Below are 24,992 nucleotides of genomic sequence, written 5' to 3' on the forward strand. Positions count from 1 at the left end.
AATCCATCTTTCATATTATTACTGTTACATTCTAAAAGAGATCTAATTGATACACTGCTCAAACACATTTGCCTGGAGGATGACATTTAAACTTACAAACATGGCAGAAAAGGCTAGTCACAATCTAGCTCCATTCTTTCTTTCCAGCCTCATCTTTAGTGATTTCCCCCCTCAAATCTGATATTCTTTTTTTGAAAAATATATTTTACTTATTTTTTACAGAGAGGAAGGGAGAGGGATAGAGAGTTAGAAACATCGATGGGAGAGAAACATCGATCAGCTGCCTCCTGCACACTCCCCACTGGGAATGTGCCCACAACCAAGGTACATGCCCTTGATCGGAATCGAACCTGGGACCCTTGAGTCCGCAGGCCGACGCTCTATCCGCTGAGCCAAACCAGTTAGGGCTCAAATCTGATATTCTAGTGATATTAAAGTAATAGCCATTTCCCGAACTAAGGTATAGACATTGCTGTGTATAGACAGACCTTTGTTTACAAGCAGTTTCTTAAACTAAAAAAATATTCTTATGCAGCCGTCTTACCTGTCTTGGTCTTAATCTTGTGAACTATTTATTCTTTAAGATCAAATGCTACTTGCTCTATAAAGTCTTGGCTGATAGTTCAGTTATGCAGAATTAGTAACTTCTTGATCTCTCTTTTCATGAAATGTGACATAGACTTCTGGCACTTACCAGGTATATTAGAATATTAGAATATTAGAATAAACTATGTCTATCTCCTTTGCCAGATTGTGAGTCATTTAAGGCAAGGTCTATATTTTACTAATTTCTCTTGATTAATTTACTGCATAGTCTATAGTAAATGCTCACTAATTATAAATGAGTAGTCTATCTCTTGATAGCATGGAGGATTTTAATGTAATAAGGCCTCCATTATTCTTTTGTTATATCTTTCTTAATTTGTCTACTTGGATTGGGGTACTCAGCTAGTCAAGAAATACTCAACAGTGGTTCTCAACCTTCTTAATGCCGTGACCCTTTAATACAGTCCCTCATGTTGTGACCCCCAATTTCATTGTTACAAATTGAACATAATTAAAGCATAGTGATTAATGACAAAAACAATATGTAATTACATATGTGTTTTCCGATGGTCTTAGGCAACCCCTATGAAAGTGTCATTCAACCCCCAAAGGGGTCGCGACCCACAGGTTGAGAACCGCTGGTTTATGATATGCTGTTGCTTTGCTAGGCACTGAGGAGTCTCTGGTGGGGCATGTCTATTCCTGTCCTCTGGAGCTCAAGTTCAGGATAGTAAGACAATTTCTTTTAGCATTCTCAAGTGATATATGACCTACTGCCTCTGCTTGTCTTTTATTTTTCATAATCTGGGATGCTCCAGAATAGAAATCAGATCAGAGCTTGAAAGCATATAGCTTTTTGATACCAAATAAGACACATGGTAGGGTTTTTGGGCAAGAGTACTTCACCTTTGCTTAAAAATTAGTGATGACAGCTGTTCCTGTTCCTACCAGAAACCAGGGAGTCCACTGTTAGTACAGGGAAGGAGAAGTTCAAGTATTTCATCACATTTTAAGAGGCACCATGATAGCTTTGGTTTTAAGAATATGAAGCCAACTGCTAAAGTGACAGGGTAACTGAAATTTAACTTGGGTGGGATTACTTAGAATATAGGTTAGGGTTTTGGAGACTGTAGGTTTCAGAGCATAGTGCAGTGAGTAATAACCTACTGCATAACATCAAGTATTACTTGTTAAATGTGAATTTTAGAATTAAATTTGTATATGAAAATATTCCTCATGGTAGTAACACTTTTTGAGCTGAATTATAATATCCCTAGGGGTTGACAATGTTGGAATAATCATCCTTTTTTAAAAATAGTGGGCCGTTTTATTATATAAGAAATACCCAACCATGAAACATTTGATTTAGAAGTAACCTATTATTGGAAAGAGTAACCCTCATATTGCTCTGTATAAAACTATTGCCTTTTTTTTCTATTGCCTGAGCTATCTTATTGTTGTGAGAATCTGTAGTCTTAAGGACCACTAAGGGCAGGGGAAGAAATGTCAGAGATTTAAGGTAATTTGTGGTCTTGGAGGTAAAATAAGGATGGCTATGGAAATCAAGAGCCTCTTAGAGAATGTAACCCTGGGAATTGGTTCCTAAGCCCGTATGGTCACTCTTTATGCTAGTCCTTTATCTTACTCTACCCTCCCTTCTTTCAATCACTACCTGGTAATGTTCACTCCTCCTGCCTGCAACCCATATTTTTACCAGTTGGGACTTATTTGGATTAGCAGGCTGCTGCACCTCCAGTGCTTCTGACTTGGAAGTATGGTAAGAGATGAAAGCAATTTAAGAGCACATGATCATTTTGGAAAGTTAGGCAGTCATATCTGCTTGATCCTCCTAACAGGGATTGCTGTGATAGAGGATTTAGGGGCAGCACAAAGGACAGGCAGAATGGAGTACTAGAAAGTGTGAGGGTACCAAAAGACAAACTTGGCTGGAGTTGTCTTGCCACAGGAAAGAGGAAAGTGGTTGTGACTCTCACCCATATCACAGCTCCTTGATTTGTGGATTCAAAATACAGTAGTAGTAACAGTGATACCATGATTAGGTGCTATTATAATCTAAATTCATTAATTTGAGAAATATTGATTGAGCACCTTTTATGTAGTAGGTAATGTTCTAGGTCAGGGGTGGGCAAACTTTTTGACTCGAGGGCCACAATGGGTTCTTAAACTGGACCGGAGGGCCGGAACAAAAGCATGGATGGAGTGTTTGTGTGAACTAATATAAATTCAAAGTCAACATCATTACATAAAAGGGTACGGTCTTTTTTTTCAATAGTTTTATTCATTTCAAACAGGCCGGGCCCGCGGGCCGTAGTTTGCCCACGGCTGTTGTAGGTGCTGGGGCTACACCTAAACAAATATAAATTCTTGCCTTCTTGATGCTGACATTCTAAGCAAATTATATGATACGCTAGAAGTTGATCAGTAAGATGGGGCAAAAAAATATAGAGCAAGTTAAGGAAGATTGGGAGTGCTGGAGTTGTTGGTTGCAATTTTAAATGGAATAGTGAGAGGAGACCTCATTGAGAAGATGAGACTTAACCAAGAAATGAAGGATGTGAGGGTGTAAACTGTACAGATATCTGGAGAAAAATCTTCAGGCAAAGAGAACAGCCAAGGAAAGAAAGGCCTCAAGGTGTGAGCATGCTGATGTGTTGAAGAACAGCAGGAAGACTAGTGTAGCTGGATCAGAGTGATTTGAGTGGGAGAGCGGTAGGAGATGAGGTCAAAGAAAAGGGACTATATATCAGATCACACAGAGCTAGTACAAAGTTTTTTATTGTGATGTTTAGTGAAGCCAGTGGAGGATTCTGAATAGGAGAGTGATGTGATCTGACTTAGGTTTTTCATTTTGTTTCTTTTTACTTTTTCACTTTATTAACATTTTCAAACATATAGGAAAGAGTGTATAATATAATAGATGCCCATAACTCCTTCACCTAAAAGTAAGTTTAGTAACATGTTGGTATACTTTTTTGAAAATATTAATTTATGTTACAGATACCATGAGTGCTTACTCCTCAATGTGTTAGTTTGTACTTTCTAAAAGTAAGGGCATTTTTCTATTTAACCATGATCCATATACCAATTTCATACTTAACTAGATTGCTATCATATAATAAACCCAAACCATATTCATTTCTCAAATTGCCCCCCCCCCAATGCATTTTACAGCTGGTCTGGTCAAATGATGATCCAGTTAAAGACCACACATTGTATTTAATTGTTAGAATTCTTTTTTGTTTTTTAAATATATTTTATTGATTTTTTACAGAGAGGAAGGGAGAGAGATAGAGAGTTAGAAACATCAATGAGAGAGAAACATCGACCAGCTGCCTCCTGCACATCTCCCACTGGGGATATGCCTGCAACCAAGGTACATGCCCTTGACCGGAATCGAACCCGGGACCCTTCAGTCCGTAGGCCAATGCTCTATCCACTGAGCCAAACCGGTTTCGGCTGTTAGAATTCTTTTAATTTACAATAGTATCTCCCCTTTCTTTAAAGGTATCAACTTGTTGAGGAAACTATTCCCATAGAAGACTCCACCTTTTGAATTTATCTAATTGCTTTTTCATGGTTGATTTAATTTTTTTGTCCCCTGTCTTTCTCATATACTCGGAGTTAGGTCTAAAGGCTTGACTTGATTATGTTCAGGCAAAAATACTTCATGGGTTGTACATTATGTTTTATATTGTATAACATCCAATATCTGTCTGGCTTTTAATGTTCCAGTAAGTTAATGACAGTCTAATCCTTCCATTATGCAATGACATTTCCTCCCTTATCAGTAGCAGGTTATCTGCAAGTTGATACTTGGGTACCATGTAAAACCCACTTTTTCATCAACCTTACGTTAAGTGATTTAGAATACATGGATGATCCTTTCCTGAGTCAATTAATTCCTTAAAGTTTCAAATTATTGATTTACTAATTTTATCATGCCTTCTAAATTTATTAGCTGTCATTCTTCTATAAAGAAGAGTTATCCCTTGTCAAGTTGGATTGTTTGGTTGTCCTGAAATAAAGTTATACTGGAAAGGCAGGACAAATGCTTTAATTTTTTTCCTATTCATTACTTGCTATTAAAGTGAGGAATTTCTTTAGTAGCCACTTCTAATGGTTGCATGAGCAGTGTGTGTGTGAGAGAGACAAAAAGAGAAAGTGCATTTGTATTTTGACTTAGGTTTTTAAAGAATCGATATGGTTATAGTAGCAATAGAAGTTGAGTTTCTGAATATATTTTGAAGGTAGAGCCAATAGTATTTACTGATGGATTAGGTACAGAATGTGAGAGAGTAGAGTTAAGGACGTTTTTGGATCAAGGAACTAAAACAACGTTGTTATCAACTGAGGGTAGATTTCAGGTAAAATAGATTTGGAATGTTATTGGTAGGAATTAAATTTTGGACATGTTAAGTTTGAGATGTCTGTTAGATATCCAAGTGGAGATGTTGAGTAAATAACTGGATGTATGGATCTGGTATTCCATGGAAAGGACTGGGTTAGACTAGAAATGTGGGTGTCAAAAGTGTATAGATGATACTTAAAATTGTGATACTGGATGAAATCATCAGGGATTGGTTATAGAGAGACAAGAGAATGCTGGGCTTCTTGTCCCAGCATCAAGAAGGGTTCAGGAATCTGGAGAAGGGGCTGTGCGTAGATGACATAGGAATCCAGAGACTAATAAAGAGTCTGGAAACAAAATATAATTTTGAAAGGCATTGGGGGTCAGAGGAGCTTAGCTAAAGGAGCTAAGTTCTAAGATCTTAAGCTGATTTCTCTTCGGAAGGTAGTATGAAGGCATATATGCTGAAAGAATAAAACTGTCAACCAAGAATTCTAAATCCAGCAAAACTATCCTTCAAAAAAATGAGAGATTATGTTACTCCAAGATTAACAAAAGCTGGGGGAGTTCATCACTAGTAGATCTGCCCTACAAGAAATGCTAAAAGTAGTCCTTCAGGCTGAAATGAAAGGCCACTAGACAATAACTTGAAGCTATATGAAGAAATAAAGTACACTAAAGTAGCTATAGGTAAATATAAAAGCCAATGTTGTGTTTTTTGGTTTGTAGCTCTTCTTTTTTTTTCTATGGCTTTTTTTTCTATGGCTCAAAAGGAATTGCCCTAACCGGTTTGGCTTGGTGGATAGAGCGTCGGCCTGCAGACTGAAAGGTCCCAGGTTTGATTCCGGTCAAGGGCATGTGCCTTGGTTGCGGGCACATCCCCAGTGGGAGCTGTGCAGGAGGCAGCTGATCGATGTTTCTCTCTCATTGATGTTTCTAACTCTCTATCCCTCTCCCTTCCTCTCTGTAAAAAATCAATAAAATTTACTAAAAAAAAGACAAAGGAATAAAACTATAATTATAAATTGAATCAACACACAAAGTGTAACTATAAAAGAGGGAGGGATAGAAATGTATAGGTGCAGTTTTTGTGTACTATTGAAACTAAGTTGCTATTAATTCAAATTAGGTTATTACAAGTTTAAAATGTTAATTGTAATAATACCCAGGGTAACTACTAAGAAAATAAGAAATAAACAGAAAAGGAAAGAAGGAAATCAAGATGGCATACTACCAAAATAACACAAATGGAGTCAGTAATAGAGGAAATTAGAAATAAAACCTGGTATGAGACATATAGAAAACTTAGCAAAATGGCAGAAGTCCTTCCTTGTTAGTAGTTATTTTAAATGTAAATAGAATAAACTGTAATTAAAAAGACAAGTTCAGCAGAAGTTATAAAAAACCATGATCCAACTGTATGCTATCTGTAAGAGACTCACTTTAGATCCAAAGATACAAATATGTTGCCCTGACTGGTTTGGCTCAGTGGATAGAGCATCAGTCTGTGGACTCAACGGTCCCAGGTTCGATTCCAGTCAAGGGCATGTACCTTGGATGCGGGCACATCCCCAGTAGGGGGTGTGCAGGAGGCAGCTGATCGATGTTTCTCTCTCATCGATGTTTCTAACTTTCTATCCCCTCTCCCTTCCTCTCTGTAAAAAATCAATAAAATATATTTTTTAAAAAAAACCCCAAAAAACAACAACAACAACAACAACAAAAAAACAAAGATACAAATATGTTCAAAGTAAAAGTATGGAAATACCTATCTCATACAAACAGTATCCAGGAGAGAACTGCGGTGGCTATTCCAATATTACACAATCTAGACTATAAGATAAATTTTTTATAGTAGACAACAAAGAACATTATATATTGATAAAACTGTCAACCCATCAAGAAGATACAGCAGTTATAAACACACGTGCACTAAACAGAGCCTCAAAATATGTCCAGCAAACATTAAAAGAGTTGAAGGGGGGGAAATAAACAGTTCTATTAAATAATTGTTGGACATTTCTATGCCCCACTCTCATTAATAGAACAATGAGACAGAAGGTCAGTAAGCAAATAGAGCACTTGAACTCTATAAAACAACTAAACTTAACACACATATATAGAACACTCCATCCAGTGATAATAGATTACACATTATTCTCAAGTGCATATGGAACAGTCCCTAGGTTAGACCCTATTAGAGACCACAAAACAAGCCTCAATTAATTTAAAGCATTGAAAGCATTAAAAAAAACCTTATTTGACAACAATTAATGAAAACAGATCACAGCAGTTGTGTAGGATAGTGAGTAATAGGAAATTAAGAGCTGGCTGAGCTTTAGAGAGGGTGAGTAGTCTGGAAACAACTATAAAAAAGCAAAGACGACTTGTACCCCACCTCTGAGCCTAGTAGTTATTAAGGGTCTGGGGAAAATACTAGTAGCTACCATTTGACTGGGCTACAGTGGGTGTGGTATTCCTAGGGAGTGCTAGGCTCTAAGCATGAAAGTGGAGGGAATAATTAGAGGAGAGGTAGGGGGCTTTGCTGAGAATGGATCATAAATTCCAGAGGATTCCATAGAAGACTTTCAAGAATGCAGAAAGGTGGGATAGTACAGAACAGGATTGTGCAGAGCAATATGAGGATCAGAGTGTGGAAGTTGACATTTGGCCTGGTGGTTGGGGATTCTGGTAGTGACTCATTTAAACAGAGGTAATAGGAATAATGAAAGCATTCCTGATCATCTTTTGTTTTTATGAGAAAATGTCTTGATACTAAAGAACCTTTTATAAATATTTAGAATTAAACTTAAGTTGAAAATTTACCTTTCTTAAAAATTACAGTGATACAGTGCCTTCTTTATATAACATCTATTAGTTTGATTAGCTTCATATGTTATGTGCATAATACCTATAGCAATTGTAGGGGGAGTCTTACAAATATATCATTTTCAGTGTTAAATAGAAGCAGAACATAATATATTGTCACTGTTTGCTTTTTATTTGCATTTGGCCATTTAGTAATTGTTGGTTTTCCTCACTTTACTCATCCATTCATCTGACCTCCAATAGTTTAAAAATTAGGGAAAAATCTTTTCGATAGCATTTAAAGATCCTTCTATGTCTTTGAAGGGTTTACTGGACTGGCCTTAATTGGCCATTCCACATTTTATTTATTTATTGTTGATTTATTCATGTGTAATATGTATAGACACCTGTTTTTGAGAAGAAATCAGCTGACAAGCACATATAATTAGCACAAAACCCAAGAAATGAAAAGAGTAGGGAAAATAGTATAAAAGCAGACACAGATGGTTCTACACTCCCATGTTTGTCAGTCTTGTTTCTGTGTTTCCACTGAGAACTACTTGGAAAAAGCAAGTTAAGAAAACACACATATAAATACATTCAAACTAAATATTCAGTATAAAATCTCTCTATTCTATTCAATTTTTAGATTTTATTCAAATATTAGCATGCATTGTAAAATGTGTCTATTTTCAAAACTTCTTTCTTTGAGTTCATTAAAAGATGCTTCAATGTGGAAAGGGATGTAGACATACTTCTCTTTGTCCTGAATTCAGATGTTATGTATGCCCAGGAAGAGCAGTGAAGCTTATTGTTGAACAAGAGTTATTTGAGCTAATTTTTCTTAAATATTGGTAAAGGATATGATTTTAGTTGTAATTTATGCACTAAATAGAAACTTTTATTTTTCAAGGAACCAAGTGGAGAGACTCCTTCATCCTTATACAGAGTTGCAGCAGTGCTTCTACAAGTTAATCTTATTGATTTAGATGATCTTTATGTACATGTAAGTCAAGTGGGCTGCTCAGAATCTTTGGTTGTTCATTCCAGGGGTGGGGGAGAGGACTAGGCAGCCATATAGCACTCTAAGGTTGGTCCTAGGCTCTCATATCTTAATTTTTGAAGCCCTAATGCTTTATTACTTTGTGTTTATAAAGTAAATGACTTTAATTCTTTTATAAAGTATGGAAATCTGATATCTTTTGTTACCCATACAGAGTTCAAGGTTGGATATGAAGTTAAAGTTCTTAATTGTTATCAAGGCATTACACATGGAGAGAGAGGCCAAGTTCTAACCAATGTGGTTTTAGACTTCTCCATTATACACAAATTATGGGAAGTATGGGATTACCTAGATACTTCTTCCTTCTCTCCAAAATGTTAATTTTTGGCATTCAGGATGTATGGAGAAGTCTTCACATGTTTTTTAAAAATGGCTTTTTTTGTGTTTTAACTGGGTAATAAATGACTAGTATTGTGCTTATATTGTTGGATCCAGGATGTAGAAGAGTATGTATGTGAATTTGATTAATGATCTCTAATGTAGCAACAGTTTAGCCTGTCAGTTTGTAAAAACTAGGTTTGTAGCATAGAACTTTGTTTTATTATGTTTTGTATTAGGATATCTATGGACTTAAAACAAACCTGTCCAATGCTGACATCATCTTTACTGCCTTTGAGATCACTTTGTATCTTTCTTGCCTATCCTATATAATAAAGAGGTAATATGCAAATTGACTGTCATGCCCTTGCACAAGATGGCCACCCCAAGATGGTCGGCAGTGGAGGGCAGTTGGGGGTGACCAGGCCTGCAGGGTAGGGCAGTTGGGGGTGACCAGGCTGGCAGGGGAGGGCAGTTAGGGGCGACCGGGCCAGCAGGGGAGGGCAGTGGGGGGGGGAGACCAGACCTGCAGGGTAGGGCAGTTGGGGGTGACCAGGCTGGCAGGGAAGGGCAGAGGGGGCGATCGGGCTGGCAGGGGAGCGGTTAGGGGGTGATCAGGCTGGCAGGAGGAGCAGTTAGGGGCAATGAGGCAGGCAGGCAGGCAAACGGTTGGGAGCCAGCAGTCCCGGATTGTGAGAGGGATGTCCGACTGCCGGTTAGCCGGACATCCCCTGAGGGGTCCCAGATTGGAGAGGGTGCAGGCTGGGCTGAGGGATACCCCCTCAGTGCACGAATTTCATGCACTGGGCCTCTAGTCATTATTATATACTACTAGAGGCCCAATGCATGAAATTCATGCAAGAGTAGGCCTTTGCAGCCCCTGCTGCCTTGGCTCTCGCAGCCTGGGCTTTGTCCGGACAGTCGTTCTGCTGTTTGGCCATTCATTTGATTTGCATATTACACTTTTATTATTATAGATGGTTGCAGATCAAAAAAACTTGATTTCTACCTTGGAAGCAGTCATAGTCTAGAAAGAGAGATAACATTTTGCATTATATAATAAGAATTATATTGGAGGTATTTACATAGTGCTGTGGAAGCTCAGAAGAGATAGTGATCATATCTGTGTGGGGGCATTTTGGGAGGTTTTTTTCAAACTAGTGATGTCGAACTGGGATTTTGATGATCAGTAAGTGTTGGCCATGCTTAAAAAGGTGGAAAGTTTTATAGGCAGAAATAACTGAGTATAAAGACAAGAAGTTTGAAAGGGCTTCATTATCACTTTAGGTTGGGGTGGGGAATATCCAGCCCCTGTAAAGCCTGTGAAATCATTTGGTCTGGCCCTGCCAAAGCATTAGGGGTGTGTTAATTAAATGTTTGACCAAATATAGCAGGCTAATTTTTAAGTTGATAATTTTGTGTGGTGGGAGAATGATGCCAAATGGTCCTTGGCAGAGAAAAGGTTCCCCATCCCTGTCATAGGGGAACATTGGAAGCTCAGAGTGATTAGAGCTCAGGGTGGTATATAGGGGTGATGAGGATGGACAAATAGGTTGGGACTAAACTGTGAAGGACCTTAAGTGCCATAGTAAGGTGTTTGTGTGTTTTTTTTTTTTCTTGTTGGGAGTAGAGAGCCATTCAAAATTTAAAGTAGAGGAATGTTGTACAAACTGAGAACATGGAGAATTGGTCAGAAAAAGGAGTTTGAAAACATAGGTATGAGTTTATAGTGTGGACTGGCAGGACAAATGGAAACTACAAAAAATTGATAGATTTATTGCTGATATGTTTGAGTTTAACATTAAATGGTGACAGACTAAGTGTTCCTGTTAAGGTGACAAAGATTTTCAGACAGGATTAAAAACCAGTTTATTATTTACATGAGACTTCTAAAATTGAAGGATAAAGAAAGTTTGAAAGTAAAAGGGTGGGGAAAAATATACCAGGGAAATTATTATTAGATAAAATAGACTTTTTGGCAAAAAGAGATAGTCACTTCATACTAATAAAGTTGTATTCACTAGGAAGATGTAACTTTTTTATTTTTTAAATAGATTTTGATTTCAGAGAGGAAGGGAGAGGGAGAGAGAGATAGAAACTTTCAATGATGAGAATCATCAATTGGGTGCCTCCTGTATGCCCCCTACTGGGGACTGAGCCTGCAACCTGGGCATGTGCCCTTGACTGGAATCAAACCTGGGTCCCTTCAGTCTGCAGGCTGACACTCTATCCCAGTGTTGGCGAACCTATGACACACGTGTCAGAGGTGACACGTGAACTCATTTTTTTGGTTGATTTTTGTTAATTGGCATTTAAATATATAAAATAAATATCAAAAATATAAATCTTTGTTTAACTATGGTTGCAAATATCAAAAAATTTCTATATGTGTCACGGCACCAGAGTTAAGTTAGGGTTTTTCAAAATGCTGACACGCTGAGCTCAAAAGGTTCGCCATCACTGCTCTATCCACTGAGCAAAACTGGCTAGGGCAGTTTTTGCTTTTTATATGTGAAAATAGTATTAGCTGTTTTATGAAATTTTAATGAATCATTTTTAGCTTCTTCCAGCTGATAATTGCATCATGGATGAACATAAACGAGAAATTGTGGAAGCTAAGCAAATTGTTAGAAAACTTACAATGGTTGTATTGTCTTCTGAAAAAATGGATGAGCGAGAGAAAGAAAAGGAAAAAGAAGATGATAAAGTAGAAAAGGTATATAGTTCATTCTAGTAAAGTTAACATTGTTTTCTGGATTTGGAATCATGAAATTAACTTGTAATAGTTAATTAACTTATATAAATTTTTTTTCCTAATTTTGATTGTGGTGAAACATGATTTTTGGAATAAGAATTTACAAAGGTGGTTTTGCTTTTAATTTGATTGTTGCCTTCCCAAAAGAGGCTGCTATGTTTTTTTAATATAAATTTCAAAATGTATTCTAAGTAAAATCACAAATGTATTGACTATTTGTGCTATGCATATTAATGTCTCTCAAGTCCTAAAGGGATTCTCACAGAATGAATGAATTCTGTGGCCCAATAAAACATTAAGTACAACTCAATATAATTCTGAGTCTGTAAACTGTCATACTGCATGTGCTAAATGAAAAAGCAAATCCTTTTGGTTGTACTTAGAGGAAAATACCGTTGAATTTCCCACAAATGGCAGTTGTTGTTGACATACATTGTTGTGTGTTTAGCCCACGTTTTTAAATGAAAAAAAAAAATTAAGATTTATTGGTGTTCATATTCTGAGTATCTTTGCTGTAATTATTCATTTGTAGCCACCTGATAACCAAAAACTTGGTTTGTTGGAAGCCTTATTAAAGATTGGTGATTGGCAGCATGCACAGAACATTATGGATCAGATGCCTCCATATTATGCTGCTTCGCATAAGCTAATAGCTCTTGCTATTTGCAAGCTCATTCACATAACTATTGAGCCTCTCTACCGAAGGTATGTTACTGTATGCTTTATTAATCATTGAGGTATAAATAGTTTCGGACTATGACAAAATCTGCATATTTATCTTGTCTCCTCAAACCATGCATTTATTTTAGTGTGTTTTATCAGAAGATAATAATTTATAGTGTATTAGTCTGATATGTCTTAATCAGTGATTTGTCTCCTAATGTCATTGGAGAATGTATGCTGCAATATACTCTAAAAACTGTAGGTTATACTTCTAGGCTGGGTTTGCTCCTTTGAGAGTAAAGACTCCATTCTTCTGTTTTTCACTTTCCCCTCCTCTTTTAGGGGCAGAGAATTCCTAAGGCTTTTACTTAGTGTAATTTTCTTCTATCCTGGGTTGAGTAGCTCTCAGTGAGCACCTTGCTTCTCTGCTTGCCTTATCTCTCCCAGCAAATAGGCTGCTGTTCTGGAAATTGATAGTGCAGCTTCTCTCACTCTCCCTAGTTACAATGTTGACCAGTCCTCTAGCTCAGCCTACTTTTTAGGATACTTAAGAGCAGTAATGGCAGCAGTTCTGGCTTTAGTCCCACACATCAGAGCCTGCCTCAAAAGCTCCAGCTTTGTGATTCATGCATAGCTGCTGGCTGCTGCCTTTAGTGCCACCTGGGTTGTGGACCATGAAGGTTTCTTCTCAGAGACTGACCCCTGTGACTCCACAGTGGGATACCTGCTCAGCAGGTGAGAACTCCGGGTATGCTGTCCTTTTTAGTGTACCCTCTTTCATTATGGTGCTCACTTTCTCTTTCACCAAACCTACCTCATACGTGGTCTAAATAGTGGAACACAGATTGAGAAATGTTTATTGACTTGAATCAGTGTTCTATTCATATCTTCTTGTTTCATCCCCACTGTCTCCGAGGTCCATCCTTTGTTCCCCATTCCCATATGCATTTTGAGTTTTTTTTTAAATTGTTTGCGGGTAGTTTTTATTGCGCGCTAACAGGTGGCGCGGGCCATTTTTGCCAATTTTTTGTGCAAATGGCAACGTTCAGTAAAATTACAATAACTTTAGTTTACGTATTTATACGTTACCTGCATTCTACCGCTAGTCTATAAAAAATGTATTAATACGTGTCCCGCGCTCTACTACACTGGTAGAACGTATAAATATGTAAAACGTATAAATACGTTTCCCGCATACAATGTGTTAATGCTCTTTCAAGGATATGTTTTTTATTGGTTTTAGAGGAAGAGGGAGAGAGAGAGAGAAACATTGATCTATTGCTTCCTGTACACGTGCCGACCAGGGATCGAACCCACAGCCTGGGCATGTGCTCTGACCAGAATCAAACCCGCCACCTTTTGGTGTATGGGATGACACTCCAGCCAACTGAGCCACACCAGCCAGAGCTCCCATATACATTTTCCTGATACTGGCTGAGGTTAACTAAAAAAATAATTCATATGATGTATGTTAAATGTTACTTGGAATCTGCAGTTCTCTGATTTCCTTTTCTTATGCAGTTAATGTGAAACATTCTCTTCTGAGCTCTGATCTTTTTCAAGTGAATATTCTTTTTGTCTTTTTCTACCAGTTAAATTAGCTGGTATAATAAAGTTAGGCACAATAGAAATATAGAAAGAAAGTATGAGCAAAATTGTTTTACTTTAAGTTGAAATGAGGTATTATACAGTATACATATAAATTTTGCTTCTTTTTATAGAGTTGGCGTTCCTAAAGGTGCTAAGGGCTCACCTGTTAATGCTTTGCAAAATAAGAGAGCACCAAAACAAGCAGAGAGCTTTGAAGATTTGAGGAGAGATGTCTTCAATATGTTCTGTTACCTTGGTCCTCACCTTTCTCATGATCCCATTTTATTTGCAAAAGTGGTGCGCATAGGCAAATCATTTATGAAGGAGGTTAGTAAGTTTTTTTTCTTTCAAGTAGAAAATTAAATTTTGAAATGCGTATATTTGTGTTATGTGTATCTCTAGAAATAAAAGAAAATGAACTCTGAGAAAAGGTTATATTGAGTAAGGTTTGTGGAAAGTCCATTGTGTCGTAACCATTTGTATTTTTATGTATATGTATATGTATATGTATATGTATATGTATATGTATATGTATATGTGTCTATATACACACATAGATATATAGATACAATTATATAGAGTATATGTATATCTATATAATTATATCTCTATTTTTATCTTTACCTAAGTCTATGTCTATGTCTATATATTTTCATCTCTCTATCTAGCTAGATTATTAGTCAAGTGGTCCACATAGGAAAATATGCTTTAGACAAGTGAAAGCTTTTTGAATCCTCTTGTAATTAGTGGTTAACTCATCATTCTTTCCCTTTCCTTTTCTTCTTCTCAGTTATTTTCTTAGCTGCTATTTTGAATCATTATCATTATTTGTATGAAGGCCCTTGAACCTCAGGCTGTTACAGATTCGTATTTTAATTTTTTTAGTAAACTTTTTATTGAAATAAAACATACATATAGAAAGTACATAAATCATAATTGTATAGCTCAGTGACATTTTCCAAACTAAAACACCCATGTGTCTACCACCCAGATCAAGAAATAGAGCCGAACCAGCACCCTAGAGTTTTCCTTGTACCCTATCCAGTCACTACCTCCAGGGTAACAATTTATGCTATATTTTTTTCGTTTTTAAAATCAGCTTTGAGTTATAGTTTACATACAATAAACTTCACTGATTTTAAGTATACAATTGATGAGTTTTGACAAATGTATATAGTTATTCACCAACCACCACAATCATGATATAGAATATTTTCATCACCCAAGAAAATTCCCTCTTCCCTCTTTGTCATCAATTTCCTCCCTTTATTGTTGGTTTCCGGCAACCACTGATAGGCATTCTGTCACTATAGTTTTGCTTTTTTCTAGAACTTCATATAAATGGAATTGTACAGAATGTACTATTTTCTGTCTGTTTTTTTTCCACTTAATGCTTTTGGGATTCTTTCAAGTTGTTGCATGTGTCAGAAGTTCCTTTATTGCCAAGTACTACTTCATTGTAGAGGCGTAACCAGAGTTATCTATTCACCAGTTGATGGGCATTTGGGTTGTTTCTAGTTGGGGGCCATTATAAACAAAGCTGCTATGAATATTCTTTTCCATTTTTTGGAGGGGGGATGAGCACATGTGTTTGTTTTCCCAGGAATGAGATTGCTGGGTCATATGGATAAGTTTCTATTTATCTTTTTGCCAAACTGTTCAACATGTGTGACCATTTTGCATTTCTGAAGCAATGTGTATGACTTCCAATTGCTTCATGTCTGTATCAACACTTGATATTGTCAGTCTTTAAATTTTATTTTAATTAAAAAATGTTTTTATTGATTTTAGAGAGAGAGGAAAAGAGAGAAAAACATCGATGAGAGAGAAACATCTATTGCCTGCCTCCTGCATGCCTCCCACTAGGGATCGAGCCCGCAAACTAGGCATGTGCCCTGACCGGGAATTGAACTGGTGACCTCTTGGTGCATGGGATGATGTTCAACCAACTGAGCCACATCGGCCAGGCAGTCTTTTAAATTTTAGACATTCTAATGGGTGTATATTTGTTGTGTTTTTCATTTATGTTTTTCTGATAATCAGTGATGTTGAGCATTTTATCATGTCTTAATTTTCTTTTGTAATCATCTCTATCAAATTATCCATTTTTAATTAGCTTGTCTTTTATTATTATTTCCCTGTCTGATTTGCCCTTTTATTTTATTAACTGTCTTTTGAAAAGCAAAATTTTAAAATTTTAATTAATTCCATTTTGGCAGTACTTTTATTTTTTGTATTGCTCTGTGTTCTACAAGATCTTTGCCTAACTCAAGGTCTTGAAACTGAAAAACCCCTACATAATTTCTTTTCAGTTGTGAAACAAGGCAACGAAAAGAATCAAGAAATTGTTATAAGCACAAACTCACTTCTCTCCAGTGTTTGATTGCCTGTAATTTTAACTAAAAATGTTTTTGTTTATTTGTATGTGCCCTGACTGGGGATTGAAGCTATAACCTGGGCGTATTGGGATAACACTCTAACCAATTGAACTACACATGCAGGGCTTAATTTTTGACAGTAGTGACTGTGTAGAAAATTTAACAACTGTTGTATATTAATCCCTTGACACCTGAAATATTTGATTTGGTTTTTAATGTTTAGCTGGTAGATTAATTTTTTTATACTTACAAATTTACTCTGTTATAAGGTAGCTCTGAAGAAATCTGCTGAGTAGTTTATTATTATAGATACCACTTATTATATAACATTTATATAAAAGAAGGTATAACAGTGTTTTATTATCTTGATCCATATAGTCTGAAAAGGATGAGTCATGTTAACTAGTGCCTGTTCAAAGAAAAAAGGTTGTATCTTTCCCAGTGCATCATTTTGGGAAGCATGTGAAGTCAACTTGTTTCCCTACTGGTGATGTTTACATTGATCTCTTGGTTAAGATGACAATTGCCAGGTTTCTCCACTGTACAGTTCCTCTTTTCCCCTTTGTTGTTAATGTATCTTGTGGGGAAGATACTTTGAGACAGTATAAATTGCCTCTTTCTCATCTTTAACCCACTAATGCTATTCTTTTTATTTTTCATTGAAAAAAATATATTATTTATTTCAGAGAGGAAGGGAGAATGAGAGAGAGATAGAGAGAGACATCAATGATGAGAGAGAATCATTGATTGGCTGCCTCCTGCATGTCCCACACTGGGAATCGAGGCCACAACCTGGGCATATGCCCTGACCTGGAATTGAACCATGACCTTCTGGTTGTTAGGTTGACACTCAACCACTGAACCATGCCGGCTGGGCTCTAATGCTATTCTTTTCAGTTGAAAATCTTTTTTTTTTCCCCTGTATCCAAAATGTGTTTATTTGGATAGTTCCCCGTTCATCTTGGTTTGAGGTACTTTCAGAGCTGCTTCCTTCTGAAGGAGCATCCTCTGTTAGCCTTGCTTTTCCTCCTGTAGGCTGATAGAGGACAGTGGAGCAACCAACACACAAATCTTCCATTTGTGCAGGGCTAAAGATGGTAGTGATTTTAGCATCCTGGGCATTTCACATCCATGAAGTAGGCATTGGGGCTCTACACCAGGTGCTTCTTCTTGTGTTTCTTTTTCTTCTCTTCTGGAGAGGGATGGAGATCCTTAGTGGAGGCATCCTGTCTTGGGGAGGTCATCACTACTAGAAAACTAGTTGAAAATCTTAATGTTCAGACCTCTTGTTCTGAAATTCTTTCTTTGGCTACAAGTATCATAAACTTGTAAGCAGGAGACCAAATATCCAACTTGTGGAAGTCCTGTATACATAGACATATGCAGAAACATATGCAGTATTGTTATCAAGATACACAGGTGCTAGAGCTATCATCCTTCCTCTCCACCATCTCCATTGCAGCCCTCTTATACCTCTGTTCCATCACACTTGTGCCTGATGCCTCATCTTTATTTTTGCAGAAGTAGAAAGACAGAAGGGAAGAGAAAAATGTTTATTTTGATCACAATGTGGGAAGAAATCTGTCTTCTCTCATTGCTAAGGTTGCGGTAGGAATCTTTCTAAAGATCTGAGAATTTTAGTTCTTTTTTTTACCCATAAAAATATTTCAGTGTAACAAATCATTTGTTTTGTATTTATAGGTTTAAAGGCTTCCTAGCTAGGAATTTAACCAGGGTTTATAAGATTTCTTTTAAAGGGAAAATGTGACCTTAGTTCCAAATAATGTATCTACAATTAAACATCTTTAACAGAGCTCTCATTCATAAGCTTGGGGTTGCTTGTCTATATAAATTGTACATATTTTTAGAAAGTAGCTTATTTAGTTACTAGAGGCCCAGTGCATGGATTTGTGCACCAGTGGGGTCCCTCGGCCTGGCCTGTGGGGATCAGCTGAAACTGGCTCTCCAGCATCCCCTGAGGGGTCATGGATTGCGAGAGGGCACAGGCCAGGCCCAGGGACCCCACCGGTGCAAGATCGGGGCCTTGGGGCCAGGGAGGGATGCAGGAGGTTGGCCAGCTGGGGGAGGGACCGTGGAAGGGCTCCAGGGCATGTCTGGCCCGCCTTGCTCAGTCCCCATCTGCCAGACCCCAGCAGCAAGCTAACCTACCGGTTAGAGTTCTGCCCCCTGGTGGTTAGTGCACGTCATAGTGACTGGTCGACTGTCTGCCCCCTGGTGGTCAGTGCACATCATAGTGAGCGGTTGAGCAGCCTTAGCATATCATTAGCATATTATGCTTTGATTGGTTGAACGGACGACCAATGACCGGACACATAGCATATTAGGCTTTTATTATATAGGATAGCAGCTATCACTTAGCAGACTAGTCTTTCGGCCTATAGTTATTAGTAATCATTTATCTCTCTGATTGTGCATGTGTGTGTTTGTGTGTATTTCTTAAATTTGAGGTAGGTAGTATAGGACTAGTGCAGCAGGTCCTTGAATAATGTTTTGTTTTAACATTGATGATGTAAACATTGTTTTAACATTGTTTACATCAATTAGCCTATGGTAAAATTGGTTTCATTATATGTTGTTTCACTTCAAGTCACAAAACTTATCAATGATATTAACTGAGGATTTACTGTACAGTGATTTTCAAACTTTAGCATGCAGCAGAGTCACTTGGAAGTCTTAGAACACAGATTGGTGGACCCCATCCTCAGTTTCTGATTCAGTAGGTCTGGGGTGGAACCTGAGAATTTTCATTTCTAACAAGTTTCCAGGTGATGCTGCTGCTGCTTATCAAAAGACCAAACTTTGAGAACTGTTGTTCTAGTTTATTAATTACTTTTGGTCTTTATTTTAATCTTAAAAGAGGGAGTGGCATACCTCTCAATATAAAATATTTGTATATGAATGGAAACATTTTGCTGTCTTTAAATTTTTTTAATTGTAGAACACAACTTTAACAACGTCACCTAACATACTTGAATATTTTTCATAGCACTTATAAACTTGAAGATGAATTCCTTGGTGCTTTTTTTTTTAAACCAACTGATGTTAATAGATTAAGTTGTTTGCCATAGTGATAGCTAATATTGAGCTCTTATTCTGTGCCTGGCCCTATTCTGTGAATCAGCTAGTTTAATCTTTTCTTTTTTAAAATTGAATTTATTGGGGTGACATTGATTCACAAAACCATATAGGTTTCAAGTGTACAAGTCAACAAAACATCATCTGTACACTGCATCATGCACCCATAGCCCCATGTGAAGTCTCTTTCTGTCCTCATTTCCCACTCCTTTGCCCACCTCCACCTTCCCTCCACCTCCCTTTTCCCTCTGGCTAACACCATGCTGTTGTCTGTATCTATATGTGTGTGTGTTTGTGTGTTTGCTTAATCCCTTCACCATCTTTCAGCACCTAACACCCTTTCCACCTGACAACTGTCAGTCTGTTCCATGGTCCATGCCTCTGTTTTTGTTTTGTTGATTAGATTCCACATATAAGTGAGATCATATGGTATTTGTCTCTCTCTGGCTTATTTCACTTAGCATAATAATCTTCAGGTCCATTCATGTTGTCTGAAAGGGTAAGAGATCCTTCTTTTTTTTTAAAAAAAAATGTTTTTATTGATTTTAGAAAGGAAGGGAGAGGGATAGAGAGATAGAAACATGGATGAGAGAAAAGCATCAGTCAGCTGTCTCCTGCATGCCCCTCACTGGGGATCGAGCCCACAATCTGGGTTTGTGCCCTGACCGGGAATCTAACTATGACTTCCTGGTTCATGGGTCAACACTCAACCACTGAGCCACACTAGTGGGGCAAGTTTTCCTTTTTTTTAATATACTTTATTGATTTTTTACAGAGAGGAAGGGAGAGGGATAGAGAGTTAGAAACATCGATGAGAGAAACATCGATCAGGTGCCTCCGGCACACCTCCTACTGGGGATGTGCCTGCCACCAAGGTACATGCCCTTGACCAGAATCGAACCTGGGACCTTTCAGTCTACAGGCTGATGTTCTATCCACTGAGCCAAACCAGTTAGGGCAGTTTTCTTTTTTTTAATGGCTGAGTAATATTACATTTTATATGCACCAGCTCTTTTTAAATCCACTCTTCTATTGATGGGTACTTGAGTGTTTCCAGATTTTGGCTATCAGCTCATTTAATTAATCTTTGTGCTCTAGGTGAAGTAGCTTGTCCCAAGCCACACAGTGTGGGGACAGAGCTGTGATTTCAATACCGGCAATCTGGCTCCAGAGGGCAAGCTCAAAATCACCATACTCTACCGCCTATACCCATGGCCAGCAAACCGCGGCTCGCGAGCCACATGTGGCACTTTGGCCCCTTGAGTGTGGCTCTTCCACAAAATACCACGTGCAGGCATGCACGTACAGTGCAATTGAAACTTCGTGGCCCATGCACAGAAGTCGGTATTTTGTGGAAGAGCTGGTATTTTGTGGAAGAGCCACACTCAAGGGGCCAAAGAGCTGCATGTGGCTCGCGAGCCGTGGTTTGCCGAGCCGCGGTTTGCCGACCACTGGCCTATACAAATGTAGTATATCTGAAATTGAAGAAATAACATTTAAATTTTGCAATTCTGGAAATTCATTGCTATTTCAAATTATGTCTGGTTAGTAGGGTTTAGCTATTTTATTTATATCTGCAATCACTTTTCATCTCATTCTGTGTATCTCATTTCCAAGCTTTTCTTGTTTTATTGAGTTCATTCCTACTAGTTTTTTCTATAACTGTATATAGATACTTGTGAATCTGTCTCTATCCTTTGTTTTCTACTTTCTTCCAGACTAAGTTCATTTGTCCTTAATATGCTTTTCTTTTTTTGTGGCTATTTATGTTTCTGTAGTAACCCCAGCATTTCTTTTCATGATATGGATAGCTCTGTGCAGATATTCTTTCTGATATAGTGTGAATGAATCCTCATACTCTTTCCACCTTATTTATGACCAGTCCTCCTCCCAAGCTACAGTTTGAATATGGGGTTTTCTTTTCAAGCTTTTCTATAGTCTAGGATATAGGGGAGTGAATGAGATCAATGAGGCTGAGTATAGCCCTCATTTAGGGGAACCTCTGCTTTCTCATTTGAGATCCGATTACCTAGCCTGGTGAACAACGTAGGTACTGGCATGCCCAGCCAAGTGGTGTCCAGTTCCGTTGGCCTTTGACTCTTTCACCCATTTAAGTGTAATTCCTTTAAAAGACAGTAAGCCTTAGCAGCTGGTTCTCTCTTTGGTAGAGTCCCACAGGGCTTCTACTCTCAAGGGTTTTTCCTCAGGTAACTTACTGGTTATTTCTAAGTGTTTATAAACTCAAGAGTTTCTGATTGAAAAATGAAACAAGGTTTTGAACCAAAACATTGAAAGATGATTTAGTTGTCTCTTCTCCAGGCTTTGTAAACTCATGTCCTGTAACTTTTAATCTATAGGTTATATTTTCCTGTTTGTTACTTTGATGGGCTTTATTTGGATCCTTTCTAGCAAAGATTTTACTCATAGAGTAGTTTTAAGACATAAATGTGAAGTTCTTAGCCCCTAGTACATAGCATATAGTGAGTACTCAATAAATGGGAGTTAATAAGACCGAGAATAGTTAAGGAAGGTGAAAATAGTGCCATAATTTATTTAGATGTAGCTTAAGGTTTCAATCTAGTCACAAATCTTTGTATTTTTTTTTCTTTTCTGAGATAAAGCATAGTCTACAGTAGCATTTGAAAGAGTCATGGGTCAGAGATACTAAATATAAAATGTTAGTAATAAAAAAGTAATTTATCTAGTTATAGCTACAACTTTTCCTGGAGCCTTTATTTCTTGACTCTTCAAATTGCCCCCTTTTAATTGACTATATTCTTTTTCTGCCCAGTGCTGTTACGCTGCCCTGTCACCTGCTCCATCTTAATAGGGCAAGATTGGACCCTGCTTGGGGCCATTTATATCTGATGTTTTGTCTAGGCATAATTGTGAGGGCTCAATGTTATTCAAACTTAAAAATTCACTTAACAGTACTTTGGCAAGTGTAGTTTTGATCTGTAAGAGATCCTCAAAGATAGGAACTCCATCCTGCTTATCTTTGAATTTCCAGTGCCTGGCACATAATAATTGAATGAATGAATGAATGTCTTTGCCTTTTTCTTCCTCTCATTTCCTACTGGCCTGGCCAGTCAGTAAAACTTTTAGTGTTATATTGTGGGAATGGAGAGTTTTATATTTACTTCTGAACTAAAAAGCAAAGTCAACTAAAAGAAAAAGAAAGCATCCGGGGTGTGGAACAAAAGAAAATTACTTTTACCAGTATGTACCTCTTGATTTATTGTTTTGTTCATCTTTGTTATAATTAGCCTTTGATAGAAAGGTTTCTTTCTGTTCTTCTAGATCAGTGATTTTCAACCGGTGTGCCATGGCACACTGTGTGCTGCAAGAATTTTTAAAACATGCACCCTGGCTGGTGTGGCTCAGTTGGTTGGAACGCTGTCCTTTACACCAAAAGGTGGTGGGTTTGACTCCCAGTCAGGGCACATACATACCCAGATTTGGGATTTAAACCCCAACAGGAGACATTCAATCCATGTTTCTCTCTCTCTCTCTCTCAAGAATTTTTAAGGCATGTAATACCTGACTATTTAGTCAAGAGCACTGACCTGTTTTTCCTTAGATTGTCAAATAAAAAAAAATGACAACAGCCAACAACAATAGTTGTACGGTGTGAATGAATCAAAATTATACCTATTTTTTAAATAAGATTGGCAAAAATAATAGTTTTTGGTGTGCAGCAGAATTTTAGTAATTAGTTTATGTGTGCCATGAGATGGAAAAGGTTGAAAATCTCTTGTCTAGATGGTTTCATTTTACTCTCCATATTTCTCTCTTTCAATTTTTTTTGCTTATGAACTCGAGAGAATTGATGTATAGGCATCTGAAACTTATGTAATTCTCTGGTAAGGGAATTATGACAGTTTAATAAATAAGAAATGTGTTATTTCTACAGAGAGAACTATGTATAGCCTTATTAGGTTTGTTTGAATTATAGTATACTAGAGGCCTGGTGCACAAAAATTTGTGCACTCAGGGTGGGGGGTCCCCTCAGCCCGGCCTGTGCCCTCTCGCAGTCTGGGACACCTCAGGGGATGACCATCTGCTGGCTGAGGCCTGCTCCCCAGGAGATTGGGCCTAAGCTGGCAATCAGACATTCCTCTGGCAGCCCGGCAGTCCTTGGGGGATGTTCACTTGCCAGTGGGGAGCAGACCTAAGCTGCAGCCGGACATCCTTAGCGCTGCTGAGGAGGCAGGAGAGGCTCCCACCACCACTGCTGTACTGGCAGCCATCAGCCTGGCTTGTGGCTGAGCAGAGCTCCTCCATGTGGGAGCTGACTGACCACCAGGGGGCAACTCCTGCATTGAGCGTCTGCCCCCTGGTGGTCAGTGTGTGTCATAGTGACCAGTCATTCCCAGTCTTTCTGCTGTTAGGATCAGTTTGCATATTACCCTTTTACTATATAGGATAGAGGCCTGGTGCACGTGTGGGGGCTGGCTGGTTTGCCCTGAATGGTGTCCCAGATCAGGGTGGGTGTCCCCACTGGGGTGCCTGGCCAGCCTGGATGAGGGGCTGAGGACTGTTTTCAGGCACGCCAAGCCTGCAACTGAAGCTCCCAGTCTCTCTCTCTCTTTTTTTTTTTTTTTATTCTGGGATTTATTTACCTTCTGTAATTGAAACTTTGTTGCGGCTCCAGCTCCGAGGCCAGCCAGCTGAAAGCAGGTATCTGGGGTTTGTTTAGCTTCTATAATTGAAACGTTGCTTAGAATGCAGCTTAGAGCTGGGCTGCGGCAGGCGGAGAACCTTGGCTTCCTCCATCGCCGGGGCAACCAAGCCTCATGTTCGCTTCAGCTGCGTGGCTGCCGGCCGCCATCTTGGTTGGCAGGTAATTTGCATATCACCCTGATTAGCCAGTGGGAAGTGTAGCGGAGGTATGGTTAATTACCATGTTTGTCTATTATTAGATAGGATACCAGGAAAGGAGTAGTTTAACTGTCTTTATACCCAACATAATCCTATATAATAAAAGCCTAATATGCAAATCGACCAAACAGCGGAATGACTGGTCGCTATGACATGCACTGACCACCAGGGGGAAGACGCTCAACGCAGGAGCTGCCCCCAGGCCAGCAAAGGCAGGTGCCAGCAGAGGCCCCCCGATCGCCCCGCAGGGGGAGGCGACTGGTGGTGGCGGAAGTGGGGCTAGTGAGCGGGCAGCGCCAGGCTGGCCAAGGCAGGTGCCAGCAGGCCTCCCCCCCCTCCCCGCCCCCCCCCCCCATCACCCTGCTGGTTGCCCCACAGGTTGGCCCTGATTGCCAGCCAGGCCCAGGGACATGGCCTGGTGCTCTAGTATACTATAAATCTAGTTCTAACTATGACATACCCTTATTTCTGCCTTCCAGCGTGCAGCCAGTATTAGCCACCCACCCCCAACAAACAAACAAAACA

The 24,992-nt window shown here is 38.6% G+C and overlaps 1 protein-coding gene across 16 annotated transcripts in view; it reads left to right on the top strand.

Annotated features, from left to right (window-relative positions):
- THOC2 (THO complex 2) overlaps positions 1 to 24,992 on the top strand; it is a 114,868-nt gene that overhangs the window by 47,072 nt on the left and 42,804 nt on the right. For all 16 annotated transcript variants that reach the window (XR_004967036.1, XR_004967040.1, XR_004967038.1 and 13 more), the window contains exons 9-12: positions 8,637 to 8,729; positions 11,665 to 11,820; positions 12,392 to 12,564; positions 14,244 to 14,439. Coding sequence is in view for 6 of the 16 variants with exons in the window: in XM_036306200.1 (XP_036162093.1) it covers positions 8,637 to 8,729; positions 11,665 to 11,820; positions 12,392 to 12,564; positions 14,244 to 14,439 (618 nt within the window). In the remaining 10 variants the exon portion in view is untranslated. The remainder of the gene's footprint in view (positions 1 to 8,636; positions 8,730 to 11,664; positions 11,821 to 12,391; positions 12,565 to 14,243; positions 14,440 to 24,992) is intronic.

Source organism: Myotis myotis, unplaced genomic scaffold, assembly GCF_014108235.1.
Source record: "Myotis myotis isolate mMyoMyo1 unplaced genomic scaffold, mMyoMyo1.p scaffold_m19_p_4, whole genome shotgun sequence".
NCBI lineage: Eukaryota > Metazoa > Chordata > Mammalia > Chiroptera > Vespertilionidae > Myotis > Myotis myotis.